Source organism: Ascidia mentula, chromosome 6 (assembly GCF_947561715.1).
Source record: "Ascidia mentula chromosome 6, kaAscMent1.1, whole genome shotgun sequence".
In the NCBI taxonomy this organism is placed as follows: Eukaryota; Metazoa; Chordata; class Ascidiacea; order Phlebobranchia; family Ascidiidae; genus Ascidia; species Ascidia mentula.
In genome coordinates, this window is record NC_138571.1 from 19,991,716 (window position 1) to 20,018,826 (window position 27,111).

At 40.5% G+C, this 27,111-nt stretch overlaps 2 protein-coding genes across 2 annotated transcripts in view; one reads left to right on the plus strand and one right to left on the minus strand.

Annotated features, from left to right (window-relative positions):
• Positions 1–27,111, minus strand: part of LOC145907417 (uncharacterized) — a 116,766-nt gene that overhangs the window by 60,196 nt on the left and 29,459 nt on the right. The gene's annotated exons all lie outside the window — the stretch shown is intronic.
• On the plus strand, positions 2,944–26,889 carry LOC145906355 (unconventional myosin-X-like). The gene is made up of 47 exons (XM_082993775.1): positions 2,944–2,991; positions 3,939–4,094; positions 5,486–5,673; positions 7,405–7,491; positions 7,863–8,038; positions 8,716–8,729; positions 9,081–9,165; positions 9,346–9,449; positions 10,810–10,939; positions 11,354–11,386; positions 12,123–12,241; positions 12,711–12,857; positions 13,271–13,371; positions 13,835–13,994; positions 14,123–14,191; positions 14,334–14,416; positions 14,476–14,581; positions 14,644–14,724; positions 14,962–15,086; positions 15,298–15,409; positions 15,615–15,776; positions 16,114–16,311; positions 16,634–16,711; positions 16,962–17,036; positions 17,305–17,442; positions 17,638–17,847; positions 17,996–18,094; positions 18,535–18,612; positions 19,013–19,091; positions 19,304–19,443; positions 19,791–19,960; positions 20,101–20,304; positions 20,414–20,547; positions 20,747–20,877; positions 21,117–21,320; positions 21,680–21,847; positions 22,141–22,251; positions 22,516–22,635; positions 22,906–23,132; positions 23,646–23,859; positions 24,115–24,251; positions 24,429–24,567; positions 24,926–25,038; positions 25,179–25,323; positions 25,779–25,949; positions 26,154–26,329; positions 26,742–26,889. The coding sequence occupies exons 1-47, from the start codon at positions 2,944–2,946 to the stop codon at positions 26,887–26,889; spliced, it is 6,093 nt and encodes a 2,030-aa protein (XP_082849901.1).

A 27,111-nucleotide genomic window follows, 5' to 3' on the forward strand; every position in this document is an offset into this window, starting at 1 on the left:
ATTACCTTCGCCGATGCATGTTTTTGTGACATTACTAAGCAAAAACTTTCGTCGGTTGGGAGGATCCACAGAATTAACCAGGGTGTCGTTGGACCCGAACAAGCTCGCGAGTTGTTCCAAGTCTTTCACGTCCCAATAAGGTTTATTTACAGGATCATGTATCTTATAGTTTCGGCATATACGCTTACACCCACTCTCAATACTCCGCTCCAGTGTTTAAACCTTGCAGTGACGATTTTCATTTGTTTTGCCACTTTCACATGTTTTTTTTCGCTAGTCATATTCTTTCTTGTCGTGAAGCACTTGGTGATCTTTTCTGTCTATTTTGTTTTCGGGAAACCAAATTCCATAACCATAGAAATCACAACCAGTGATAAAGTTGTCAGTCCCACTCATGGCATTTTAACTTGTGATTTGTAATTTCAATATTATTTCACAATTATTTCGCCCCAATCATGACCCACACCCAAAACATGTGTGTCTGCTTAATTTTAACATCTAAATAGCGTCATCAACACGACGACGTCACCACGTAAGATGAAATATTCCAACCGCTTTTGTACCGATTGTTGTTAACTCTTTTATCCTTAGACTGCCTATCTTTTAACATTGTTATCTGTCTAATATTATTTATTGTACATTTGCATCAATTTATTGCTTCTTCGATTTGGTTGTTTTATAAACACAGTTCCTTGTTTGTCTGCGGCAAGCCAGTTGAGGCCTGTGATGTCACAATTGCTTATTGTTACGTTCCAATTACTGCTATTGTTTCACTGTCGCTCGGTTTTGAAAAAGAAACAAACCCTGAATTGGGATCGAAAAGAAATTCGTATTTTGAGATCTTGTCGGAAAATTCTGGTTTTTGACATGGCCTGAAACTGACGTCATGACCCTTGGTTTTTGGTGGCTGGAAATTCTATTTATTGAGTAATTTATTTCGGGTTTAGGAATCAATTCTACAAAACTTCACTCTCTCCATGCCATTTACATTCTTCCATGGAATGCAACCGGCAGACGCATCAGACGCGTCTGTGTCCTCCACAAACTGCTGTGTTAAGTTTGGTTATTACACAAGAGTGTATAAGGTCTAACCTTGGGGGTGGAAAGAAAATGATTTATAAAGGAAAGCCAAAGCTAGTATGCTACTCATGCCGAAGCAAACGTTTCAAACACCACTGTGTTCATCATCAGTGCCAAGTAAGAATGAGTTGCAGCAAGGTGTGCGCAGAGGTAGGAAGGTAACTGAACAGACAAAAACAACAACACAAATAAAACACGTGACAGACGCCACTCGAAGGCCCACGGCCGTTACGTCATCATTTGGGCTGCAATGAGGACCTGATATGGGTGTTGACAAGAAACCTTGTTACACAATTTACCCTCACATTAAACCTTTCCCATAAGTCGGTGAAATTGCGCCGCGATATCCGCGCATTTCTGCAAATATTGTAACGTTTATGCCGTGACGTAATGAGAGTGACTTAGCAGTTCGTACCAGGAAGTGTAACTCCCATTTTCTGGAACGACACAGGAGAATCGCTCGTAACATGTAATTATGTATCGCGGTTCTCACGCAAGCCGCATAACTGGTTAATATGAATTGTCTTTAAATCTGTGGTTCCTGTGGCCCGAATTCACTCTGCGCTGGGCTTCTGCCTAGTGTAGTTTCACCATTCCATTCTACATTTTGGTTCGCCTTTAGCGTAGAATCACCGTCTGTATATTCTACTCTGGGGCTCAGTTGTATTCTGCACATATATCTTTCGTCTTTGGTGAATAAAATCTTCCAAGACGAACGAACTACATTTTTGGTGACCCTCGACTGCGAAGTTTCCCGAACACCAAGCTTTCGGACCGATCGCATCCCTAACAAGTCGGCGATCGCAATGTTTCTCTCGTGTCTGCGCTTCAGCCCTGCTGATGACCAAACATTTCTTAAATCACGTGTCTTTACCCACTTGTAAACCGGGCCATGAGTCATTATTGCAACTCGCTACAGAAAGGACGCCTTAACCTCATGATGTATTGATGTATTGATATTCGGAAAAACGGCCTTCGGTTGATCTATGGTTAAGTTAATCTGGCGCGCCTTGAAGATCGGTTGAGCGTGAAAATAATGCTTGCGTTTAACCGGTCAATGTTGCACGAAAAGTTGTGGTCACCTGGCTTAAACCACGAAGCAGGCATTAAACCTTGCTTTAACTAACTTTAGTTTGTTACAAATGCATTGGAAATTCCTGAGAAACATTTACAACATTTCTTGCGAACCAACGTCCGGATATCTCGTGGCAATCACGTGTTTCTCGGTTGAAAGAGTGGGAGGTATTTTACTTCCTCCTATAATACAGGTAGTTACAGTTCTTCTTGCCATGTGAGTTTGACATTTGCCGAAACTTACTAATGCTTGCCAAACATTTGCGAGCCGTTTGTAAGGGCGATGTCCTGAATATGTTGACAAAGAAAGTTCATTGAACAAATCACAATTTGGGACGAAAATATTTTCAAACATTGAAAATCAGCTCCCTTGCCATTTTCAAACCGATGGCGTACCCAAGTTGTCATGCGTGCCTTACGATGTTGTGCCCCCTGTCCTAACTGTTATGCCACAAAATATGTAGCTGTGGAAGTAACCGATATATAGTACCGGCCGGCCTAGCAACCCTGGCACAAACCTTCACCGCTCCGTTATAAAACAACTGAAAGTTTTGGGGAGACTTCATGGCTTTGGGCAGTTTCTTTTCACTGTAGTACAGGAGTAATAATCACAATCGAGCGGTTTTCTTTGGGGCAAAACCAAGGTCGTGGAAAGTTTTGCCGCCTGTCTAATACGTTGCTCTCATCCGCCATTCGAAAAGATACGTGCGAAAGTGACGTCACAAAGTGATAACTTGGCGTTTTTAAAGGGAATGCAGAATCGTTTGCGTATTATTGGATTGGTAGAAGATGAATGGTTCTACTGCTGGGGAAAAATTGTTTTCTTTGCCAAAAAAGGTGACATTTTCAGCGTCACGCACAGAGCTTGTGTATTTCCTGCAACTTAGCTTCCCTGAAAGCTTTAATGTCGCTCAAACTTACTCTGTTCTCCTGCACAATTTCTCAATGCTTTCGATTTACACAAGATTTCAATGCCCTTAGTTGAAGCCATTGTTGTGAGTTTTGCGTTGAAACGTTTCCTGACACTAAGCGACTTGAAACACCGGTGAAAGGATTTTGGCTCCCGTCGTTTTGTACGTCACAATGGATGTAGAACTCCTCATTCATTTCAGGACAAGGAGCTTTGCTGAAACAAAAAATTCCCGGTTGAACGGCAGCAGGCAACGATCTCAAGGCTGATTCACGAGGAAATTATCTTTTTTATGGACTCATTACTTGATGAATATATCCATCCCAATGTCTTTTAAATTTTCTACAAAACATATTTTTATTTTGTTCCATACTTGCAGTTGAACCGACATATTGGTGTTTAACCACGAGCTAAATGCCTTTAGTTGATAAACTATCTTTACTGTCTCTATATGAACCATGGGCGAAAAAAAAATACCCCCTGCAAACAGGGTGTACGCACTGTTTCAACTTGTAAGGTCTTATAAGTGCAGCTGTTGACTGTGGCCAACGAATCGACATTGACCGAAAGGTACCACAAAGCGGAAATTAGTGTGCCCGCTAGTGTAAAAGCTAGCACAGTGCCACTGTCAACAGCTGCACTGCATGATGAGACCTTACAGGCCGAAACAGTGCATGTACACCCTGTCTGCAGATCTCAATTATTACAGCTTTTTATGCACGTATATTACCTAAATTAAAGTGTAAACATTACATGCTTGTTGCAATAGTAACCTGACCTGGGGTCAGCCTAATTGGGAACTACAGTGTGCAAATGCATGTGACCAAGGGTATTTTGTGGATGCTTTAAAAAAAAACTGTTGGATTTATTTTAGGAACAACGAAAGTGGGTTTCGGAGGTAACTGGGTCTGATGTGAAGCCGATGAATGGAGTCAACGATGGAGTCCCGGACATGGCGAAACTCTCCGAGTTGAACCAAGCTACTATTCTATGCAATCTGAACACCAGATATCAGAAGAACGACATTTACGTAAGAGCTTACGTTTTTGCAAACAAGATGTGTTTATAATTTGTACCTTGGGTGGGGTTTGATTGAGAGTGATTTGGTTTTGCATTTGGGCTGAAAATGATCGCGATTATTGTCGCAAAAGTTGATTTGTGCGACCGACAGAATTGCCTTCGTTGAGTCTCCACACCCTTAGTTCCTCATATCTTAATTGCAGTGAATAATTTGCGCCTGTGTTTCCTGCGCTTCAACCCGATTGTGATAAAATGAATGTTCGCTCTGCAACACAAAAACATAACATTTTTACCGTTATTAAAGTTTCATAAAATTATCCATCCGGTGTTAATCGCACTTACTTTGCATAAACATGTAAATAAAAATTTGCTTAAAACACGCATCAATTTTGGCGCACTGAATGAACGTAAAGTTTATGCCGAGTAAAAAGGGTTTGGTTCTCGGTTAAGGTTTTGTTGTTGTTTCGGATGTGTGTGATTGTGTTGGAATATTTCGGTGGAAGTCGGGATTTTTGTCTGAATATGTAAAGGCAACTTTCTGTGGATGCAAAAGTACAAAGGTTTTGTCAACCTGAGGTTTTGGTTTTGTTTTCCCCGAGACATTTGGTTATATGATGTATGTTAATAGCCGAAAACTAATTTTAACTTTAATCGTTGGGTTGTTCGTTCAACGTCTGTTTCACATTTTATGTAAACAACGACTTGGGTGTTTATCGATTTGTTTCAACACAAAACACAAATCACGAACGGATTAACTTCGAGAACTGCCAGCGTTACGAACAATTTGTTGCAATATTTTCGCGTGAACGAACGCTCAAGCCACGTGATCACTTTTCACACGTTAGTTAAGCTATCAATTCCACACATTAACGTCACCGAATGCGCAACACACGAACCTTGACAGATTGACGTAGCCCGGGGAAGGGTTTACGCGCACTTACCTCATATAATTACCTGGGAAGTGGAACCGTCTTTAACACCACACATTTGAAGACGCATTTTCAAACGACCCATCTTATGTAATTAACGATGCTGCGTTAAAGCTTCTGAGTAATCAGAATTTTTTCCAAGTTTGAAGTGATTTAATTGATTTGCTGAGACGATGCCCCGACAAATCGGTTGAAATTGATTCAGTGTTTCTGCGAACATCACTCAGACATAACACGATTCACGCCAAAGCTTCACAACATAAACAGACGAATATCAAAGCAAATTATTGTCCATGTTCAATAAGCAAAAGCGAAAAACCTCAATCTTCGTATAATGCTGAACCCGCTCAATGTTTTTGTACCACTTTCATATTAGGGGTTTCTCCCATTTTAATAACCGAAAGCAGCCGTGTTCGAATCATTAAATCCTGTGTTACGTCATCAGTGATGACGTATAAACCTTGTTGCGCAGACCTACATCGGTTCAATCCTAATCTCTGTGAACCCTTACAAACGCCTCCACGACCTCTACTCCGACGATGTTTTGGCGAAATACAAAAACAAGGACCTTGGAGAGGAACCTCCACACGTGTACGCTGTATCCAATGAGTGCTACACGTGCATGTGGAAGAGGGAGGAAAATCAGTGTGTGCTCATCAGGTGGGTGGACTTGAATCACATGAGAACAAGTAAAACATCAGGAAGTTTGTTTACGACCTGTAGGAAATGTCAGCCTTGTAGTTGTTTTAGTTGAAAATGTTTTTGAACATTTATGTGAGAAACGAATCGTTTTTTTATGCATATCCCGTCACATACTCATGTCGATAGTTTGATAAGTTTGAAAACGCGTTACCTCCGCTCCCCTGGGTCCGGATTTAAATTCAATCCACATCACCACAGAACGTCATGCGATTATTTCCATTATAAGCAGATTTAAACGAAAGATTTTTTCCCGGAACCCGGTTTCCACCCCCACAAGCGCATGGTGCATATTTGGCGCCGAATCATGTTTAGCATTTTCCGGTAATGTGTGACGTGGCAAATTAGCTGACCTTTGATTGGCTTAACAGTTGCCATGGCAACAGGTCACGACTGAGTCTAGTTTGGTGTTTGAACAAAAAATTTAAAATTGGATGATTTGGAGATTAGCGCTAAACATGGACATGCGTGTATTTAAACACTTGATGTGAACGCACGGCGTGTTTCGGGGAAAGGTTTTGGTTAATTGCAATTAAATAAGGTTTAAAGATTGATTTGTATGTTGTATTTCCTCAACAACCACAGGCGTAACTCAAACGAACGTTTAAACAGAATCCTGTTTAAAACATTTTGGAAATCTTATCTATTGTAATCGAACGCAAGCGAATTGTTTTGGAAATCTTCAAATTAAGTTGACGGACGAGTTGCTGGGACTGCAACTCAAATTTTCCTGCTTTTAGTGTAAACACTTTTTCGTTATCGCTCCTGTTAATCCTAAAATTGTAACCGAGCACTTGTCTGTGACGGCGTAAACTGACCAATTGTTCCCTGCTCATCAAGTACAGCAGAAAGTGACTCGCTAATTGACGTTAATACGGTTACTATGACAACCGAGGGACACTTGCGAAAGGAACCAACATTTTACCACGGCAGAAAACTTTTTGGAAACACTGTTGCGTGGCCTGTGTTGTTGCATTCAACTCGTATCGTTACAAACACGTGTTGTTCGGAAACAACGTCGGCAAACGTAACAACTAGCTGACGTCAGACGTGACGTCAAATTTACGTGGTTCTGTTTTTTAATTGCTTCTAGAATTATGAGAGTTCATTGACAGTTTTTCGCCTCATGTTGTATTCTTTTGAGATTGGACCGAAGGAACTTGCTTCCAACAACATTTCAAATTTCTCTGTATCTCGGTCTTCGTGACGAAAGTGCGTCAGTGCCGGGTATTCCCCCATTATCTTCTGTGCCAAATTTCGGGGAAATTTGAGTAAAGGAAAAGCAACAGAATTTTCCAAATGCCATATGAATGTTAGGATCCTTCAGTGCGAATTCGTTGCCTACGAATCACTTTTTGCACCAAAGTTTTGCTGAATGTGCGCCTACCCCTCAAATCCATGTAGCACAATAATGTGATTAATTGTATGATCACTTGCTTGTTATTTTGAAGTAACATATAGGGTGGTTATGATGGAATAACGCAATGCAATGTATTGGCTTGTCCGCCACAATTGACAGCTTGGTGTCGCGGCGCCTTCCTCGCCCTTGTGTAAACTCCACCAAACATGACCATAAACATGTAGCCCAAAGGCCCAATAATAACCACTGATATCGGTATAACCTGAGATAACCCCGATACAATATTTTACAACCTTTTGTGTGACCTTTAATAACCCGAATATTTTATTCAGCGGAGAAAGTGGAGCTGGAAAGACGGAAACGACCAAATTCATGCTCAGTTATCTCTCCCACGTCAGCCGAGCTTCCAGCAAGACAGAGTGAGTTTAACCTATGACGTCACGGCATGTGGAAATTTATGAATGGGGAAACTGGCAGTAGGTTTTCAAAGGCGTTTGATCCCGAATGCCGGGGGTGCTTGGGGTTTTTGTGCAGCCAACTTGTGATGTAAAACCCTTGGTCTATATGAGTTGAATCGGCGCATGAATTTTCCCGATCACTAAGCTGTGAAAGCTGTGTCTCCCAAGATTGTGGAACAATAATAATTCTGCTTCGAGCTTTTGTTTATGTGTGAAAATTATTTAAACCGTTGTAACCGGGCATGAGGTTTCACTAAATCATCGCTCAAAGAACGATTGACCTTTCGTGACCCCTGCCGTCTCTAAACCCTGTTCCATTTTTTCCCCAACAGACCATCAAAGGACAACGGGCGTTCGATCGAGCAGTCCATTCTTGAAAGCAGTCCATTACTCGAGGCTCTCGGGAACGCGAAAACCGTGTACAACAATAATTCGAGTCGGTTCGGAAAGTTTATCCAGCTTCTCTTCAGTGAGGCTGGCCAGATCAAAGGGGCTCGGATAACTGATTGTATCCTTCAGTGTCTATATAGGACTGCGCTGATATTGTTAGGGACTTGGGTTGATATGTTGGGATTAAAGGATCTAGGCTTGGTTACCTCGGTTAAAGTCGGTATCAAAGGTGGTCAAATAATCTTATCAATGGTTGTAGGCCAACCTTAGCATAAATACATGCGGTTGGAACTCAAATAGTCCCTAATATTGTAAGAGACTCCATGCCTTTCTTGCTGATTCGTATTTACCAAGATGGCTGATAACCGTCTGTCGGCACCTCCCCGTCTGCATCAAAAAGTAAGGGACATTTTGCACTTTTTTAAATCGGAAACACCGCTGGCGAACTTGGCCCCCAGCGAACAACTATCTGGCGACCATGTTGTTGTTTATTACATCACTATAGCTTAAGCAGTTTCTTGTCGCACCAATTTGGAAGGTTTTTCCAATATATAGTTTTTTGTAATTTGCTTTTCCTTCTGTCCGTGCGCTGGGTTTTTGCCTAGCTCGTCTAAAGTGGCCGGTCTTGGTGGGGAAACCCCCTATAATACCAATATTATGAACGTCACCGTTGTCACCTGGCAAGTCATTGGATAAAGTCGCCGTAAAAAACATTTCATGTAATTTAAAATGGAACAAAACTATGTATTTGAAAATTATCGCCCCTTAACCCCCTGTGATGTCCGCGAACCCCAGATCTCCTTGAGAAGGTAAGGTTTTCAGAGTTTTAAAATATTATAGAAAGACATTGTAATATTTTATATTTATTTGAAAATATTTTGAAACCAATTCAGTTCAATCATGCAAAATACTTAAGGCGTATGATGTATAAGACCGATGACGAGGTCTTCATATTTACATAAAATTATAAAAAAACTCTCCAATTATTTTGATATCGTTAGTGGTTTTGTTCGACCGCAGAAATTTATTCGAAGTTAACTTAACACTTATCTCGTGCTGCAACACCCAGACGTTTGTCACGGCTCGTTCTCGTTTATCGACGTCGACGAACTTTTATAACTAAAGCGTGACGTTATAATATTTTGCTTACGTCATCACAGCATAGAGTCGTCCGTCAGAACCCCGGAGAGAGGAATTATCACATTTTTTATCAACTCGTCCGCGGTCTTTCTCAAGATGAAAAAGGTGAGGCTGCTTTGCATGAAATAACTAAAAACACGAAATAATCTCGTGATATCTCGATGGATTGTTTTTACTGTATGACGTCATGTTTATGCCGAACGAACGGTTAAGGCAACAATTAAACAAAAAAAACCTTGGGGTATCTTTGCTGGGACAATTTAACCATTTTGCAAATACTTGCAGACAAGTTGCACTTGAGTGAACCCGCCAACTACCACTATCTCAACCAATCAGGATGCGACTCCGATCCTACCCTCGATGACGTCAAAGACTGGGAGCAATTAGAGGTACTTCCCCTAGATTAGGACTGTTTGAAAACAAATTGTCGTCTAATTTAAGGCGGTTCTTTCTTCGTGTGTGACCATTAGAAAGCACAGATATATATAACACTACTTTCAATGTTTTGCGACTCCTTGTTCTGTGTGGTGAATATATTGACCTATAAACGTGTTTATAAATAAACAAAACGAGAATAACCGACCTGTGCTAATTTTGCAATTCAATTGAAACCACGATCTTGAATTCAAAACGAATTGACACCTCGGGTCAAATCCTTTCTGAATTAGAAGCCGCAAGGCTTTATATATCCACAAACACCAGTAATGCAAATTCGCAACAGAATAAACTAAACCCGATACTTGCGGAAATCACGTGACAAGGATCAAATCTTTCAATTGTCCTCCCGCGTAATTTGAAACCTGTTTTTTTCCTGAAACCGTTTCGTCATTCCGTGGCCATAGACCACGTGCTGTTCCCTTTACTAAAATACGTGTTTTTTAATTCATATAACAAGGGAAAGAAATGTTGCTCGGTATTCCGATTAAAATGTCTGCTTTGTGGGTACTTTTGCGTGCAAAGTTACTGATTTCCAAGCAATGTTCCAAGCATTCTTCACAAAGTTTATGTTGATTTGTGAATAATATCTCGTCATGTGACTTTGAGTCGTACAAAGCTTTGATTTCGCATGTATTTCCATCAAAAAACCCGTCACAGTTACCAATGTACCAGAAATAGGCAACAAATTGTTTTAATCCAAATCAGTTCGAAAGCAAGTCCTGGGTTATACTTTGTTACCGAATGTAAATTGTGATTTTACATCACGTACAAAATATATGTTTTGAATAAAATTGGTTTATTTTGAATAGCGTCTCCCTGCCCATACTCTCACATTCTCCATCTGTTTTCATTACTGTAATACCTTGGGCAAAATAAACCAATGAATGAAAAATATCGTTCGTAGATGAAAAATATAAGCCTCGGTGTAAAAAGAATCGTGAGGTCGAACTTCCCCAGCAAGTTGCAACTTATTTCGTGTCGACCTTATTTGATCGCTTTTCATTCACACGCTATCTCTAGTTCGGAAATGATGACGTCACAATACCACGCCGGACGTGACAAGGCCTAAATGTTTTCGTGTCAGTTTGTTACGTCACAGTGATGAATTATCGTTAAATTTTTATTGTTTTGGAGTTGGGGACATTTGATGCGATGAACTTTCGAGCCAGCGCTGTTTTAAAACTCGGAATCATGAATTGCTAAACTGTTGCAAATGCAGGCTTTGCCATGGATGGTTTTCACGACCCGAAAAGCTACATATTTTCATAAGAACAAATATCAACCCCTTAACTTTCCCTTCTTCGTGTTTAGCAAGCGCTCAAAACGATTGGTTTCAAAGACGGCCAACAGCAGGACATGAAAAGTGTGCTTGCTGGGATTCTCCAACTTGGCAATGTTGCTTTTGCAAACGCTGGTGGTGCCCAAGTCGTTGATGTGGACGGTAAGTCTTTCTTTCTGATATGTCTTATACAATTACACATGTATAACTAATTGGTCAGTACATAACATTCCAACATAGTGTTACACGGGTATCAGTGCTTTAATAATTTGTATCACAAAGTTTATCTATAAGCATTGGTGTTTATCCTACCTTTGTTGGTGACCCCGATGTTCGACCAAATTTAACCACGGGCGTAAACACTTGGTTTCTTTCTTTGTTCTCTGCTCCTTGTTTATTCCTTGGGCGTTTGCCTTCTCTCAATCACGTCTTTCGAAATTTAACGCTGATCGGAAACCTTTGATTTTGTACGTTTTAACCTCGACCACTCAACTCAAGCAATCCGTTTCCTTGCTTGTTTTAAGTTTAGTTTCCTATTATGTAAACTACTTTCGTTTCCTCCACTTTGTAACATAGGAAAAGCGTTTCTTCCACCGGATATCTTGCCAGGTAAACGTATTGCTGGTTGTAGGCTGTAGCTGTCTGTAGATGGAATCATCCGCATGCTTTTAATTAACTCCCAAGTTAGCCAACACTAATTTGCAACAACATGTAGAATGTGCACTAAATCCGATCACCGCAACTAATATTCCCGTGAGTAGGATCCAGGAGGTTTAGTTTGTCTTGCAATGAAGCATTTGTGGTGACAACTTCGCGATAAACATAACTAAAACGAAAAATATTGTTCGCTGGATGGAAAAGCCAAACAATAAACCTTTTCGTGTTGTTTTGAATGTTTCATATTTTAATTTTTAGAGTTGAATCTTTTGCAAAAACAATTTATGTAAAATAAGCATGGGGTCCTGTAGTTATCACGTTAAATCAAATACCTCACCACGGTATGTTGTATTCAGACTCAAGTGCATGCTCGGTAAAACGCTCACATCTAATGGTTTGTGTCTTATCTAATATCACGGCCACAAGCATGTGTAGTTGTTTGTGTGTAGACAACTTTGTGTGGTTCATTTAGAAGTAATGTAAACAGATCTTGGATTTCTGCCTACTTTGTGGTAAAAGCTTGCTGTGAAAACTGTGAGTCATTTAATTCATAACGTAGCGAGAATAAAGATTCAATAATATGTGCTGTGGAAAGTCGTGCACTTTGCGTGTGTTGCGCAGATCCAGTGTAAAGTAATACAGACTCCCATAGCTTTCATATTCAGGAACTTACATTTTGTCCCTGCAGTTGTTGAGAGAACGTCCAAGTTGCTCGGGATCGACAGTGAGAGGTTGGAGGCGGTGATGAAAGAGAGGACGATGAAGTTGAGAGGTGAAAACATAACCTCACCGCAAAGCGTGGATCAGGTAGATGAGACAAGCACAAGGTCATGGTGACCTTGCAGTGGAAACCACTCAAATTCGTATCCAAACTAGACTTTCTGTACAACGTAATCACGTTCAAACGCACGGTCGGAAAACGATTTTTCTTTTTAGCTCGGCACTTGTGGTGTTGTGTAAACAAACTGTCCAAATGTTTGTGTAAATCTGTCTTGCGTCATTAAAGCTTTGAACAGTCCTGACCCGGTTACTCAGCACTTGCGGATCTACGTAAGCATGAGTCAGCAATTCGTTCCCACAGTCACGCGTCAACATTTGAACAAGAATAAATATCATATTCAGCTCAAACGCCAACGTTTTAAAGAGTTACACGTCTATATATTCATACTACGTTAATGAGAAGCTCCAAAAAATGCACAAAATTTTCTTTGTATTACATCCTGTGCAACTATAGTCGAACCCATGAAATACTATATTCCTTGTCTCTGATTGGCAGGCCTGCGACTCACGTGACTCCCTTTCTATGGCGCTCTACTCCCAATTATTCCGTTGGATAATCTCGAAGGTGAATCACCGCATCAAGGGACCGGACGACTTCCATTTCATCGGAATTCTCGATATTTTCGGTTTTGAGAACTTCTCGGTAACGAAGTTGCTTTGATTGTATGAAGAAAAAGTCCTTGTATAAAATGTTTTTATTGCAACCGAAGTTACGTCTGCCATCCGGCGAGGGTTGCCACAAGAACAGTTCCTTTAAACTAACAATACATGTCAGCTAGAGTTACACTGCAGTTGCTATAATTGCTCAAAAACCAGCAGCGTTTCTATCAATGTTGATTAAAGTCGAATTTACAAACGTTTTTTTTACATTTTTGAAGCCCAGAAACGTGGACATATAAGTTTGTTTTGCTAAAGGGTTGCTTGGTTACAGTTATTTCTAATTCAAGATATACATTATTTGTTCTTGTTGCATCAATGTATTGTGTGAGAAAGTACTGAAATCTTTGCAATCATTCAGTCACCTTCTATCGCCGGGTCTACATGTGTTGTTTTCAGGTGAATCGTTTTGAGCAATTCTGCATCAACTTTGCAAACGAAAAACTACAGGAATTTTTTAACCGGCACATTTTCAGCTTGGAACAAATCGAATACAACAAGTGAGTCTTCGTAAAACATCACTTACTGCATTGGAAAGCTCAAATTAATGCAACAAAAAATGGAAACCATGCAATCTTCCCATTCCCCTCCACTTGTTATTTAGATTAATTAAGGACCTAAAAAACCTTTTCTGTATTTTTTTTCTCTACATTTTTCACTTTTTCGCCTGTATTTTATATCTTCGGTCGTGGTAATATCTGTGGGGAATAACTTTTCGCTTTATCTTAACATACCACGTTGGGACTCGAACCCATGCTATCCTGCACACGAACCCTAGTAAATTTGTTAACTTATTTGTGTTTTTTTTGTGATTTCAATCCCAACCATTTTATAATCGTTTTTAACTACACCGGGATTCGAACCCAGGATATCCTGGCCTGGAATCCCGATCAGGTTCCTACTGGTATATGAGTCGGGCGCTTGACCAATGTTGCCACCATTTCACAATCTTCCACTTTACAGGGAAGGTATAGACTGGTGCGACGTCCAGTGGTCAGATAACAGTGAGTGTCTCGACCTGGTGGAGAAAAACCTCGGTTTGATGTCACTTATTAACGAGGAGAGTAGATTTCCGAAAGGAACGGACAAATCCCTGCTGCAGAAACTCCACAACCAACATGCGGTAAGTAAAAACATATTTTTCACCCTACTTTGTTACGTCACAACTTCCTTAACAACTCGGTATTTCGAGTTTAAAGCACTAGTGTCCGCTTTGTTACGTCACAACTTTAACTCTGTTTTTTTTCGCAGAAAAATCCCTTCTACGTGAAACCTCGAGTGACCGGAAACCAGTTCGGGATTCGACATTACGCTGGGGAGGTAAGGGTTGAGGCTGGGTTGAGGCTGGGTTGAGGTTGGGTTTAGGCTGGGTTGAAGTTGGATTAAGGCTAGGTTGAGATTGGGTATTCCCAAACCATTTTGCTTTATGCGTTCGTGGGTGATGGCTAACTTAATATTGCAGGTTCTCTACAATATCGATGGCTTCCTGGAGAAAAACCGCGATACATTTCGTGATGATTTACTCGGCTTGTTGAAGGATTCCAGGTTTATATTTTAACTAATTTAATTATCTAAAAAAAAACTCGTGACATTATTTTTCATAGCTGTGATCTTATCTACGACATGTTTGAGAAAGTTCGGGGAACTTCGGAAGACTCCGGGAAAGGTCGGAAAAAGCAGTCAGCCGTAACAGCAAGTGGCCACTTTAAAGTAAGTTCTCTTTCTACAGTTGAAGTTAATTTGGATTTTCCATACATTTAACAATTTGACAGAAATCCCTCCACGCTTTAATGGAAAGACTTTCATCTGCAAGTCCGTTCTTCGTGAGATGCGTGAAACCAAATGTGGAGAAGGTGATTACTTGTAAAATGTTCACAATGTATAAAATGCATATGTGGGTACCTAGTTACATAAATAATTAACTTTTGTTATTTTTCCTGTGTTGCGCAGGAACAAGGAAATTTAATGCACATAATATACGCAAATAAACATAAATATTAACAATCACAATCCCGTTCAAAAGCAACAAAAATATCAGCAGAAGTCGCCGCGATCAGAAAGTTTGTAACAAACTTGTTATTCACCACTAGGTGGCGGAGAACTTCAACCCCGGGGTCGTTCTAAACCAACTTCGTTATTCGGGAATGTTGGAAACTGTGAGAGTGAGGAAGGCTGGCTTTCCGGTCAGGCGGTTGTACAAAGACTTTCTTGACAGGTGGGTCACGTGACTATCTAGAACTGGTCTGTGATCCAGGTCTGTGATTGGTTGTTGCTTTCACGCGGCATGGATCTAGTAATAACTCAAAATTCATGTGTAGAAATTTCCTCCACTTTCGACCATTTAAAATGTGCATGTTGGACCACAAATCATGCATTAAGTCACACCAGTCTCTGTCGCTTAACTGCTAAATGTTTTGACCATTAAGATACGGAATGATTTGCGCTCTGTCGTCATCCAACGAACCACGTGATCACAGCAAGGAAGTTTTGAACTTGGTTGACCCCGAAGGGACGAATTGGAGACTCGGAAATACAAAGGTGGGATTTGAACAAGATCCATTCTTCACAGGTGTAAAGTATTTGCCGTCTTGGTTTAAGTCGCGACTGCTGGCAGATCTTTCACTCAAGGGTCTTATGCGAAAACCCTGCGTAACCGCGCAATTGCCTCGAACAATGTTTACATTCTGTGTTATTTTTATTAATAAGAAATAATGACGTAACGTTGGATGTTTTAACTCTGCAGGCGTTCATGAAGGAAATTCTCGAACAAAAGTTGGAAAAGGCGCGATTTGAAAAGGTGTCACGTGCCGCTATTATCATCCAATCAGTGATGAGAGCTGTAGCGGCGCGAAAATACTTTCTTCGCCTGAAGAAGAACATCGTACACACACAACGATTCGTGCGAGTAAGCAATTTGTATGATTTCTGTGGGTTCAAGTATCGCGATCGAATGCATGCCAATATTATGGAACAACAACGACACCAAGTGGCGCAAAATATTACTTGGCCTAACGCGAAACACAGTGAGGTTTTTTTAATTGTCTGGGAGTCCCCAAAGTAAAAGAAGTAAATACCAACGTTTCTTACTATGGTTAACGTTATCAATTTATTTGTTCTGTTCTCGTGTGCCTGTCGCACAAAAAGTTTACAGACAAATTCAGTGCCTTCATATCTTTTGTGAAACCCTAGTTTTTTGGGGGTCTGTATAAAAACTTGTTTGTTATTTTCCCGCCATTATTCAGGGGTTTGTTGCGCGGAGGAAGTTCAAACGAGTTCACAAGGCGATCATCACAATGCAGAAATTCGAGAGAGGAAGGAAAGCAAGAAAATTATTCAAACTTCTTCTCGCAGAAAAACGAGAGAGGGAGAGAAAAAGGGCGGAGGCGACGATCGTCTTCCAGAAATACACGAGAGGGCGGGCAGCCCGGAAGATGTTTAAGGTAGGATGTTGCTGTTTTTGGATGGTTTCAATGCTGTTGGTAGTTTTAGCACAGGAGTACACAACCCATGCATGTCATATTAGTTGTCACATGCCAAACATTTGCGTGACCTCTTTTCAGTGATTGATGCTTGCTGGCAAGGAAACTTGACGCAACATTGTTGGACAACATACTATCAATAAACACACTTGGAGTTTACGATTTTCTACTTAAAATACTAAATACACCCAAAGCACTGTCACTTTGTGTAAAAAGTCATTGTGTGCATTTGATGATACGATTTCCATGGCAACCTTCATATTTACACCTTCCCATTATTTAGATCCTGCTTGAGAAACACAGACAACTCAAGGCTCTTAAGGAACAAATGGAAAGGGAGAGGAAACAGAGGGAGGAACAGGTTTGTCCGTCCCTTACTTTCCTTTTACCCCCCAGCTTTATAAATTTAAAGGTCACAATAACATTGTGTAAGAATCCTGGAACAGAACGGTTTCCTCCACTTTTATGAATTTCCACATAAATTGTTTGGCTAATATTTAAAGTTTGACTTTGTGTTTGCAATAAGTTTGTTGAGGTTTCAAAAGTTGGGCGAATTGTTCTCAAAAATTAGGTTTTTTGAATAAACTAAGACAAGAAAATGGTTTCTGTAGGCGCGCTTGGAACGGGAGAGACTCGCGAGGGAGGAAGAAGAAAAAAGGCGAAGAGAGAAACAGGAACGAGAGGTGGTAAAAAAAACCTTAAAATTTTCTGATTTCCTTGCATAGAAGGAAAAGTTACCTTTCCTGTGTTGATTGTTTGAAGAAACCCAGACACCAAATTGCTTTAAATCTCAACAATCTGATTTTTGCAGTGGAAATACTGAAAAGATTTATTTTAGCAATTGGTTGACATGTTTGTACAAGTAACACGAAAAGTGCAATATTTTCTGTGTGTTAATCATTCCCACAATACTTGGCCACTCTCTGATTATCTGGTGAAATTTCCCCTTTCCAGATGGCGAGAGAGGCTGAAATGGCCAGGGAAGCGACGGAGAACGGATTGGAGGAGGACGCTGAGGGTCTTCCTTCACCCCCACCGCCCCCACCTTGTGAAAAAATGTACAGCCCCCGCAAATCCATGGATGGCGAACACGTGGGTGCTTGTGTGTGCTACGTATACGTTTTTGTGAAACAAATCTTGTTCTTTTAAACAAAATACTTGCTTTTAGGGTTGGTTACTTTCTAACACTTGGAACTTTTAATTTAATTGTTTCTTGGTTTCCGCCAGCAAGAGATTCAAATCATATTTCTATTGTAAAAAAAACAACTCGCCTATCTCTTCGGGCAGGAATCGGCTCTTGCGTCACTCGACGCCGTCATAGATTCCGCTGACGTAGACAGTGCTTACTCAACCGTAAACAAGAGGATGCTCTCATCCGGTGGTGAGGAGGAGCTTGATGATGCGGAACGGGAGGAGATGGAGAGGATCTTCCAACTTGAACTTGAGATCGCGCAGATGCATCGACGAAGCGAGGCCAGGGAGAGTCTTGCGCTGGAAGTGGTGAGAATAAGTGTTGTGATGTCATAATATGATTCAGAATACTGGAAGGTATTTAAGAACAATCTAAGTTGGCAAAAAAATAATCTGGTATTTTTACAAAAAAGAATTTTTGTTTGTTTTGCTGACTTTAATAATTTTTAATCAGGATCAACCTGAAGCAACCGATGAATTCGTAACGAACGTGGGTGAGGAATATTACCCCGACGAGAAGGCAGACGAAAACAGAGGAATGGACATTCTACAGGTTACAAATATAAGTTGTTTGCGTGCAAACAACACTGTGAATGTTATTAGGATTTTATTTTGTCCATACTAACAATTCAATCCGGCTCGATTGTTTAATGGTGGTTGCTATTTTTAAATTCACTAACAAATGATTTTGCGTAACCCGAGATCATTCTTATCAGTTGTAATTCCGATAATCAATCCGATGACGTCATCCTCGTTACGTAGCAAGTCAGCTTGTATTAGGTCTGAAATCATCTTAAAATAATTTTCCGTTTAAATTATAATTGGTCTATAGTTTAATGGCGTTTACTGATTGATTTTAAATTGCCCCCGAGTGCGTAATATTGTGATTTATGCAACGCATAAGCGAGTTACTCGCAACCACAAAGCAAAGTTCGGGGTGCTGGCGATACTATGGACAAAAAAGAAGGTATTTTAAACATTTTGTTGCTCCAGGATTTGGGTTTTGAAGATTTTGAAAGCCAAGTGGACGCAATGATGCATAACACATCGTATGACGTCGATCAAATGAATGTACGATATTTGTTTTTGTTTTAAGCTGATTTGCACGTTGTTTTGTAACAGTTACCTGAGTGGCGACGAGTCACATTGTAAGTTTCCGAGACGGGGAAGAGGTTGTGGTTATATTGTTTATGTTTGCAGGGAAGTATTCTCGCACTGGGTGACAATTAGTAAACAACAATATGGCAGTCGTTTTATTTATGCTAAGAGCAAACGATTTGATATTATTCTATTAAAACGTAACTCTGCAGTTGCCTGTGTGCGTTTTTCTTTTGCTACAAACAGACAAGGGTTTTGATTCTTGATTATTTAAAGTTAATCTTTATCGTTTCTCAACTAACAACAAGTGTAAAAGGTTAATTTCAACCTTGCATGGAAAAAGTTAGTAAACAAATATTTCCCCGACCCACAGAACACACAGGATGGAATTGTTCCAGATGACGAGGAGAATTACGAAGCGAAAGACATTAAAACGTCTGATATGGACGACGGTACGTGTTTAAACGCTTTGTTTTAAAATTTCGCAGTTTTGACACGGGGTGCTATTACTTCTATGGCAAAGTAGTGACGACATCATGTGATTTGTCGTGACGTCATCAATGTTTTTGTATTGAAATGATGCATGGGGGTTGAACTATTGCTGGTGTTTTCAATCAAACTTGTTGATAATGAAACATTATTCTTGGGTGTTTACCCACTATAGAGAGTTATTACACTGATTCGTCGTTTGATGACGTCGATGATGACGACATGAGTGACGATGGAACGTCCACTAGTGGCGGTATGGAGGTCGCAGAGAAGTGGAGTCCCAACGTATACTTTCATTCCTACCTCGACGTGAAGGTTAGACGGAATAATATGTTGGACTGAGATTTCCACCTTCGTGGTTCCCAGTGTTCACAACTCGCATTCGTCCAATATGTTCTCACGGCGCACTGAAATTTCGTGACGTTTTAAGGATGTAATAGTAATACAGTTGTTGATATTGATCAGTTCGCTTGTTACGTATCACATTGATCAGTGCAACAACTAAATGGCTCAGTTTGTTATGGAAATAAAATTCAACTCCACGTAAGTTGGCCAACAACATTTAAGCAACAAACTAGCAAGCGTCACACCAACTTCTGCCACTGTGAAGATTGGTTGATATTTGAAAACACATCATTGCACAACCTTACAACCTGTTATAGGGTGGCCTCATGAGCCAGTGGAAGAGACGGTGGTGCGTCCTGAGTAACAGCACTTTCATGATCTTCAGAAGCAAACAGGATAGTTTAAAGTGCGGCTGGCTGTTTAAGAAAGCTGACAGTGGCAAAGGAACTCTGAGAGGAACTCTCCCAAGGAAGAATTGGCAGAAAAGGTTGGTGGTCGGCGATGTATTTCATATTATATTTCCGTTGTTAGTTCTACGTAGCAGTTAAGTTACACGAAGCTTGAACACTAAACAAGGTACAACAACAAAACACTAAACAAGGTACAACAACAAATAACCAAATCCAGATGGTTCACGCTGCGCAACCAGGAGTTGAAGTTTTACGATAACGACGAAGAGAACGCCAAGTGTCGGGGGACGATCGACCTCAGTCAAATATCCGACGTAACTGACGTCACAGAGAAAGAGAATGGCATTGACATCATTATGACGTCATCAAAAGTGCACCACCTTTCGGCGGAATCGAGCGAGGAGGCGGGGGAATGGTACAGGTGAGTTTAAACCAGAATCGCCAACGTTTGGTAAATAGTCTTTGGATGCAGTGCGGACTTTCACTGAAAATACTGTGAAATGTTATTAAGTGGAACTTTTTTTCCGCAGCATGTTGATGAAGATTGTATCGAGCACGGAGAAAGAGATAGCAAACATGGAAAGCGAGTTCGCAAACCCGAAGAACGCTCTGATGACGGTCGACGGTCAAACCGTTACCCAGGCAACCGCAACATCTGTGTCAGGTGACTCTCGTGTATTTGAGCAAGTTGTCAGTTTCTCTTGAGGAAAAGACGTTACAATATAAATAGGCTTTAGGGGTTCTGGCACTGATTTTAATCTCAGGAATCGGATACATTATGGATGCTACATTATAACCAATTACTCCTATCGTGGCATCGTGGCGACAAGATGTGAATAATATTAAGTGGTTTGTGACTGCAGGAAAGTCGAACACGTTCACTGTGACGACATCGCAACGTGTTTACACTTTCGCGAGTGATTCGGGGGAGGAAATGCATCACTGGATCACTTTACTCAATGAGAGCAAGAACACAGCAAGTTCAGGCGACTCGGTACGTGTTAAACAGACAGAAACCAAATCCCATTTGACTTCAAGTTTTATAATGATTGCTTCACAATTGGTCACAAATCAAAACGACAAAGTGAATTTTTAGAAAAATTACACAATAAGTTTTGTCAAGAAAATAAAAGTCAGTAACACTTTCTTTTATAACTCAATACATATTTTCTTTGTGGTAAGAGAACTCTTCAGGCTCGCCCACAATCTCAAATATTGTTAATACACTTTCAGGCTGGCCAGGATTCTTTCATACAGCAAGGTTGGTTGCTTAAAACATCTTACGAGAAGCAGAAAGTGAGTCACCAACGTCGGTGGTTCGTTCTGAAACCAAACGCGATCGAATATTTCAAGAACAGCAACCGCGATGCCCAGAAGATCGGGTCGATGGGACTCAACAGTCTCTGTGTTGTCACCTCACCGGACGAGAACGTCTTTGTAAGTCCCTGGTGTATGTAGGAGTAAAAGTGAGCTTTCGTGTGTTTACTAGAGATGAACACTTGTTAATCGAACCTCGCTGTGAGATCCTGTATAGCTGGACGATTCCCTCTTACCATGTAAAACACGTAACACTTAAAATCATAAAACGAATGTAATAAAGTTTAATAATATGTATGTTGCCTACACAAAAAGCACTTGTTTAAACAGGATCAGTCTGGTATAATACAAGGGAAATATACGTTTATTCCCGTTAAGCATGTCATTTTTTGTGTAATATTACTGAACATTGACCGGCAGCTGTAGTTTTGATCCACACTTTCTATACTAGAAGTTACGCCACCTCTATTTCACTACAGACGCAGACAGGTTTGTGGGAGATTGTGGTGTACGGGAGGAAGCACACCCTCCGACTCAGCACGGAGGTAGAGGAAGACGCGAACATCTGGAGCAGTGAGATCCAGGCTATGATAGATGGACAACCTCTGATTATCACCAAAACAAAGATCCTAATGGACAAGATCAAGGTACAGAAGTGTAGAATTGAAACTGAGCTTATTGCTTGGAGTAATCTGCTTTCAGGGCAACTGCTTCGATCTAATATGTCGGTGATGTGTCTGGTGATTATCTTGCCACTTAAGTAGCCAGGCGAAAAGCTTATTGCATTGAAATTACCTGCTTAAAAAACACATCAGGAAATATTATTACAATGTTGTTAACAAAACGACTCTGCCCAAAGCATTTCATTATTTCACTTATATTTAGCATGTTGCCCATAGTGTATGAAAATATGACTAAAAATTTGTGTATGTTGCAACAGCGTTCAGATGACAATGAAAAGGAGATCGACTTAATCTACAAAAGGAACCCAATCTTCAGGCAATCAAGCGAACCTTTAAGATCCCCTTTGCTATCCCTTCCATACGAACAGGTGACCCAGCAATTATTACAACTATCCGTCCCAGAATCCAATGCTAACGCAAACTTAATAGTGCTGCAAGTATCCACGTGGTTGTCATAAAACCATGATGGCGTCAACATCATTTTACCCGAACTATCTGTGACGTAACATTGCTCACATTGTTGTGTTGCTTACGAACCAAGTTGATTATTCAAAAAAAAATATGAAAGTATTGGTTTCGCTACTTAGAAAAAAAAGGCATAGAAATCATAATCAACCGATGTTTGCTCACAGGTGCCCTCTCGTGACGACCACTACACGTTGAGGGACGAGGCTGTGAGGATTTTTAACGTCCTCCTTCAAATGGAAGAACGGACTTTTCAGAACATTGAGGAGGAAGCGAAATCACTCCAGGTAAAAAAACTGAAAAAATTGTTTTTAAATTTTGCTTTTTGATATTTCTCGAATTCCCGCCTGTAATTGAGTTTCCTCCCCTATATATTTGCTCATGTTATGACGTTTGTCAGGTAATTGTGGATCTTCCTTTGCAATGAGTGGGGAATAATGTTCACATATCACAATTTATATCAACGTTTTACTTGACGTCAATCAGCATTCAAAACAGACAATCAAAAAGCATTGCGACACCGTCCAGCCAACAAACTATCTATCTGTTCGTTCCAGGCGATCATGCGAGTGTGCCACGGCTCCAAGCTATTCCAGGACGAGCTTTACCTCCAATTAATCAAACAAACCGCCATCTACACCCTCCAACTCACCACAGACGAGCAAATGTGTGACCAGCTTCATGTGACGTCATGTCCGCATTACTGGCATCTCATAGCTTGTATGTGTTGCGCGTACCACCCATCACGTCCTGTGCTGTCTTACCTGAAGCTGCATCTAAAGAGGTATGACGTCACCAAAGTGTGTAAATAACTTGGTTATCCAATGTAGAGTTCGCGGAACCCTTAACACAAAAGGTTTACTAAATTTGGGGGTTCTTGGTTAAGTTAAACAATCGTTCTAGGTTTCGCAGACGAAAATTTTGTGAATATCTGATCTGAGCGCTAATTCTAAAACATCTCTAACCCCACTTTTGTTGGTAAACCAGAATTTATTGCTTGCCTCAATGCTTTGTATTCCCAGTAAATTTGAAACAAAATGCTCGTTTAATGAGAGATAAGCCAAGAAATGTCTTAAGCTTTCACGCCCACCGACGATTTTGCCGGGCAAAACTGGTGGGGCGTGCGCCACTGAGAAGCACTTGCTACTAAGCAGTAGTTTTGCATTACAGCGGGTCGGGTTATCTTACCTCACGCTGTTGACTGCACACAAATGTGCCATAAGATGCCTGGGAATCTGTACAGTAATGATTATTCGGGGATCCTTTTCACCGTTTGTTTATTAACATCCGTTATCAGGGTACAAGAGCGATTTCCTGGTACTCTTGGTGGAGCTTATGCCGAGTTCGGTGAAAATGCGCTGAGTCAGCAGACGTCACGTCGACGTGAGATGGTTCCTTCCATTGCTGAGATTTGTGCTGTGCTGGAGATGAGGGACCTGGTCACTGTGATTAACTGCTATGGTGGCGCAACATGCGAAATCTACATTAACTCTTTCACCACTGCTGGAAAGGCAAGTAGAGCATTGCTGCAAATTGTAATGTCGAACACTCGGAAGTATTTCTTGTATAATATTGAATTGTATTTTCTTCTGATGATCTGGTTTTGTTGGTTGGTGGCAAACATGCTTCTTTTTCAATATTTGTTATTAAATTATGTTCTGCATTTTTATGTGTTCAGAAGCGTTTCGTTGTTTTAGTTACAAAATGTTTTTACTTTAAATTAGAGGAGTTACTTTAGACAGTTTACGTCCAACTTTGGTGTTCAGGTTGTCCAGAAACTCCAGCATGGAATGAACGTGGAAGGGAATAAGAACACGTTCGCATTATTCGAACACAAGGGCGATGTTGACAGAGCGATTGAACCAAACACTTTCCTCGCTGATATCGTTGCAAAGTTCGAACAGTAAGTTGCCGTTCGAACTTTTTTACTTGATTTGAGAAGTCTAGTTACAAATTCGTTGCAAGTAATTGGTCACACAGCTCAAAGAAGAAAATAAAAATATTATCGTACAAAAGTAGATTTTCGCATCATGTAATTTAACCCTTTCTCATGTAACGCGAAACATTCGAATTTAAACAGAACAAACTCGGAATCACAAACGAATCCGGATAGTGGCGGTAAGGATTCGGAATGGGTATTCTACTTCAAACTTTACTGTGTGTTCGATCCGATTGATGCACGGGAAGACTCAATCGAATATCACTTCGTTTACGAAGACGTGAGTCGGGAGTTTCTCTGTTTCCATTCAGTGATTTTAGTTTTTTTGATTGAAAACTTGCCTCGGTTGATTCTGTCGTCATGGTAACCTGGCATCCAACGCGGATTTCACGAAGCCGTAGAATTCCTTACATGAGCTACTGGACATCTTAAATCGTCTGGGTTCCTTCTCAACTCAAATAACTTTGGCGAAAAAATTTCGGGAAACACTGACCTTGAGTGCTTGACTTAAAATAAATATTTACTCATTTTTGTATTTTGTATTTTCTAAACGCAGGAGTTTCCAATGCAGAAAATAAATTTCATACAACCTCTAGCTTTCTTAAAAACATTAACTCAGAACTTCCCTAATGTTGCAGGTCCACGAACAAGTGATACAGGGACTTTACCCTCTATCTGATGACGCATTGAAAGATATCGCAGCTTTAAGGTTGCAATTCGCTGAAGGAAATTACCATCAAATCAATATTGAGTAAGTTTATTTAAGTGGAGCCGAAACTTTATCTTCATTGCTTCGTTCCGTTTAACCAACAAAAAGCATAAAAATATAAAACTGCCAATGGATTTTCAAGACTTCTTTTGCGAATATAAAACATGGATTTCATTTTCCAGTGCTGACATTGGCAAATATTATCCAATCAACAAGTTGATGGCCGCTTACGAGATCACAAACGAAAACGAAGACTTCTACTTCAAACGAACCGATTCTTTCTCGAATGAATTAAATGCAAACTCAATGCCAGCCAAGAAACGTTCTGTGAGTAAAGGTTTTTATTCGGTCTCAATTTGATTTTTTCGATAATTAAGACGTTCTCATAAATTACGTAAAATTTCAAACTCGCCACGTAGATCTCCCCCTCTTCGAACACATCCTTTCATACCATGTTAGTTATCCGTTCCCATGGGGCCTGACTCGATAAACTTGTGGTTTCATCGGTGCCCATGCCATTTTATTCCGCATATTTATTGTTCACACGCGTTCAAGTCGTTTTTGTTCAAAAGAAAATTGAGTTATATTTGGACGTTGGCATCAACCGCGCATGAATCGTATTCCACAACTAATCGTCATTCTTTAAATCAGCTCGTATATTGATAGTTAGTAAAACAACAAAGGATTTTAATTTGTGGACGGAGCGAATAGAGGCCGAAACGTTAAAATTGAACAAATCGTTTTTGTCAACGAAGAGTTTCGTCAGATTTTAATTCTTTCAGGGGTCGAGTCTTTTTAACACGTTCCGGAAGAGAGGGATGAAGAAGGTGAAGGAGGAAGGTGAGAGCGGTGAGATGAAGAGGACTCTCTTCCTGGAGGAACTACAGGATGTCAAATCCAACGTCCTGGATAGATGGAGGAGATTGAGAGGAATGCCGCAAGAAGACGCCGTGGTCAGTATCACAATAATCTCACTAAACAATAAGACTGGAGTTTTGTGTTATTGGATGTCGGTACATCTCTGCCCGTGGTTGATATTTATTGGCATTGTATTTGGGTGCTTGATGTTTAAATATTATTCGCATAATTTTATGTTCAGCATATTTCGCGTTCTCTTCATTCCGTCTAATTCATTTTATCTCAACAATTTGTTTCAGGCTGAATATGTTAACCTTGCACGTCGGTGGCCCGGATACGGATCCTACTTGTTTAAAGTTGAAAATCACGACGCGCAGTTCGGTCAAACCCTTCTCACTCTGGCGATATCGGCGCAGGGAGCAACTGTGTTCAAACGAGGTCACTCACAGTCCCTAGATCATTTCTCATATGAAAAGTAAGTTTGATCGAACACAATGGTTCGTTTTCAACGCGAGAAGACACGAAACTTGTTGGAGTTATTGGCTCTTAACGTTTCTGCTTATCGGTCTTATGAATATAATGCAGTTTATTTTACGAAACATAAACTTACCATTACCATAGTAGTGGGGTAACGTGGAGTCCATATTTCCCTGCAGTTTATTTGGCGTCAGAAAACAAAATTGTTGGTAAACTACGGCCCAAATGTTTGATTCGGTCAAATGCCCACTTACAAATAAAGTTTTCAAATAGAGTCTCGGGTTTGCTGCGGCCGGTTTCGAATTCGGCTCTGACGTTTGAAAAGTCTCAGAACCACTGTTCCAAACAATTAAACAAGATTTTGCAGCTACATTCCTTGAGTTGAACATGTTATTGTGTCTTCCTCTCAGGATCCAGTCTTTCGGAGCGGGATCTGCGAATGTTTTCAGACTTCAGACCGAGTCAAGAGGGGACATTTCCTTCACCGCAGAACAAGTTAACGAGATTGTGAAACTCATGCGAGCTTACGTCACCGCCCTCTTCCGCCGAAAGCATTGAAAGTTGACACCGAGCACTTTTATTGCGTTCAGATTTTAACGAAACTTTAGCATTTGTCGTTCTAGCCACAAACTTGAATGTTAAGATCAGGGGTTTTCCACAGGGTCACCATATGGACCACAGCGATCTATATCAATGGCTTCCACATTACCACACAATATTACCTTCGCCGATGCATGTTTTTGTGACATTACTCAGCAAAAACTTTCGTCGGTTGGGAGG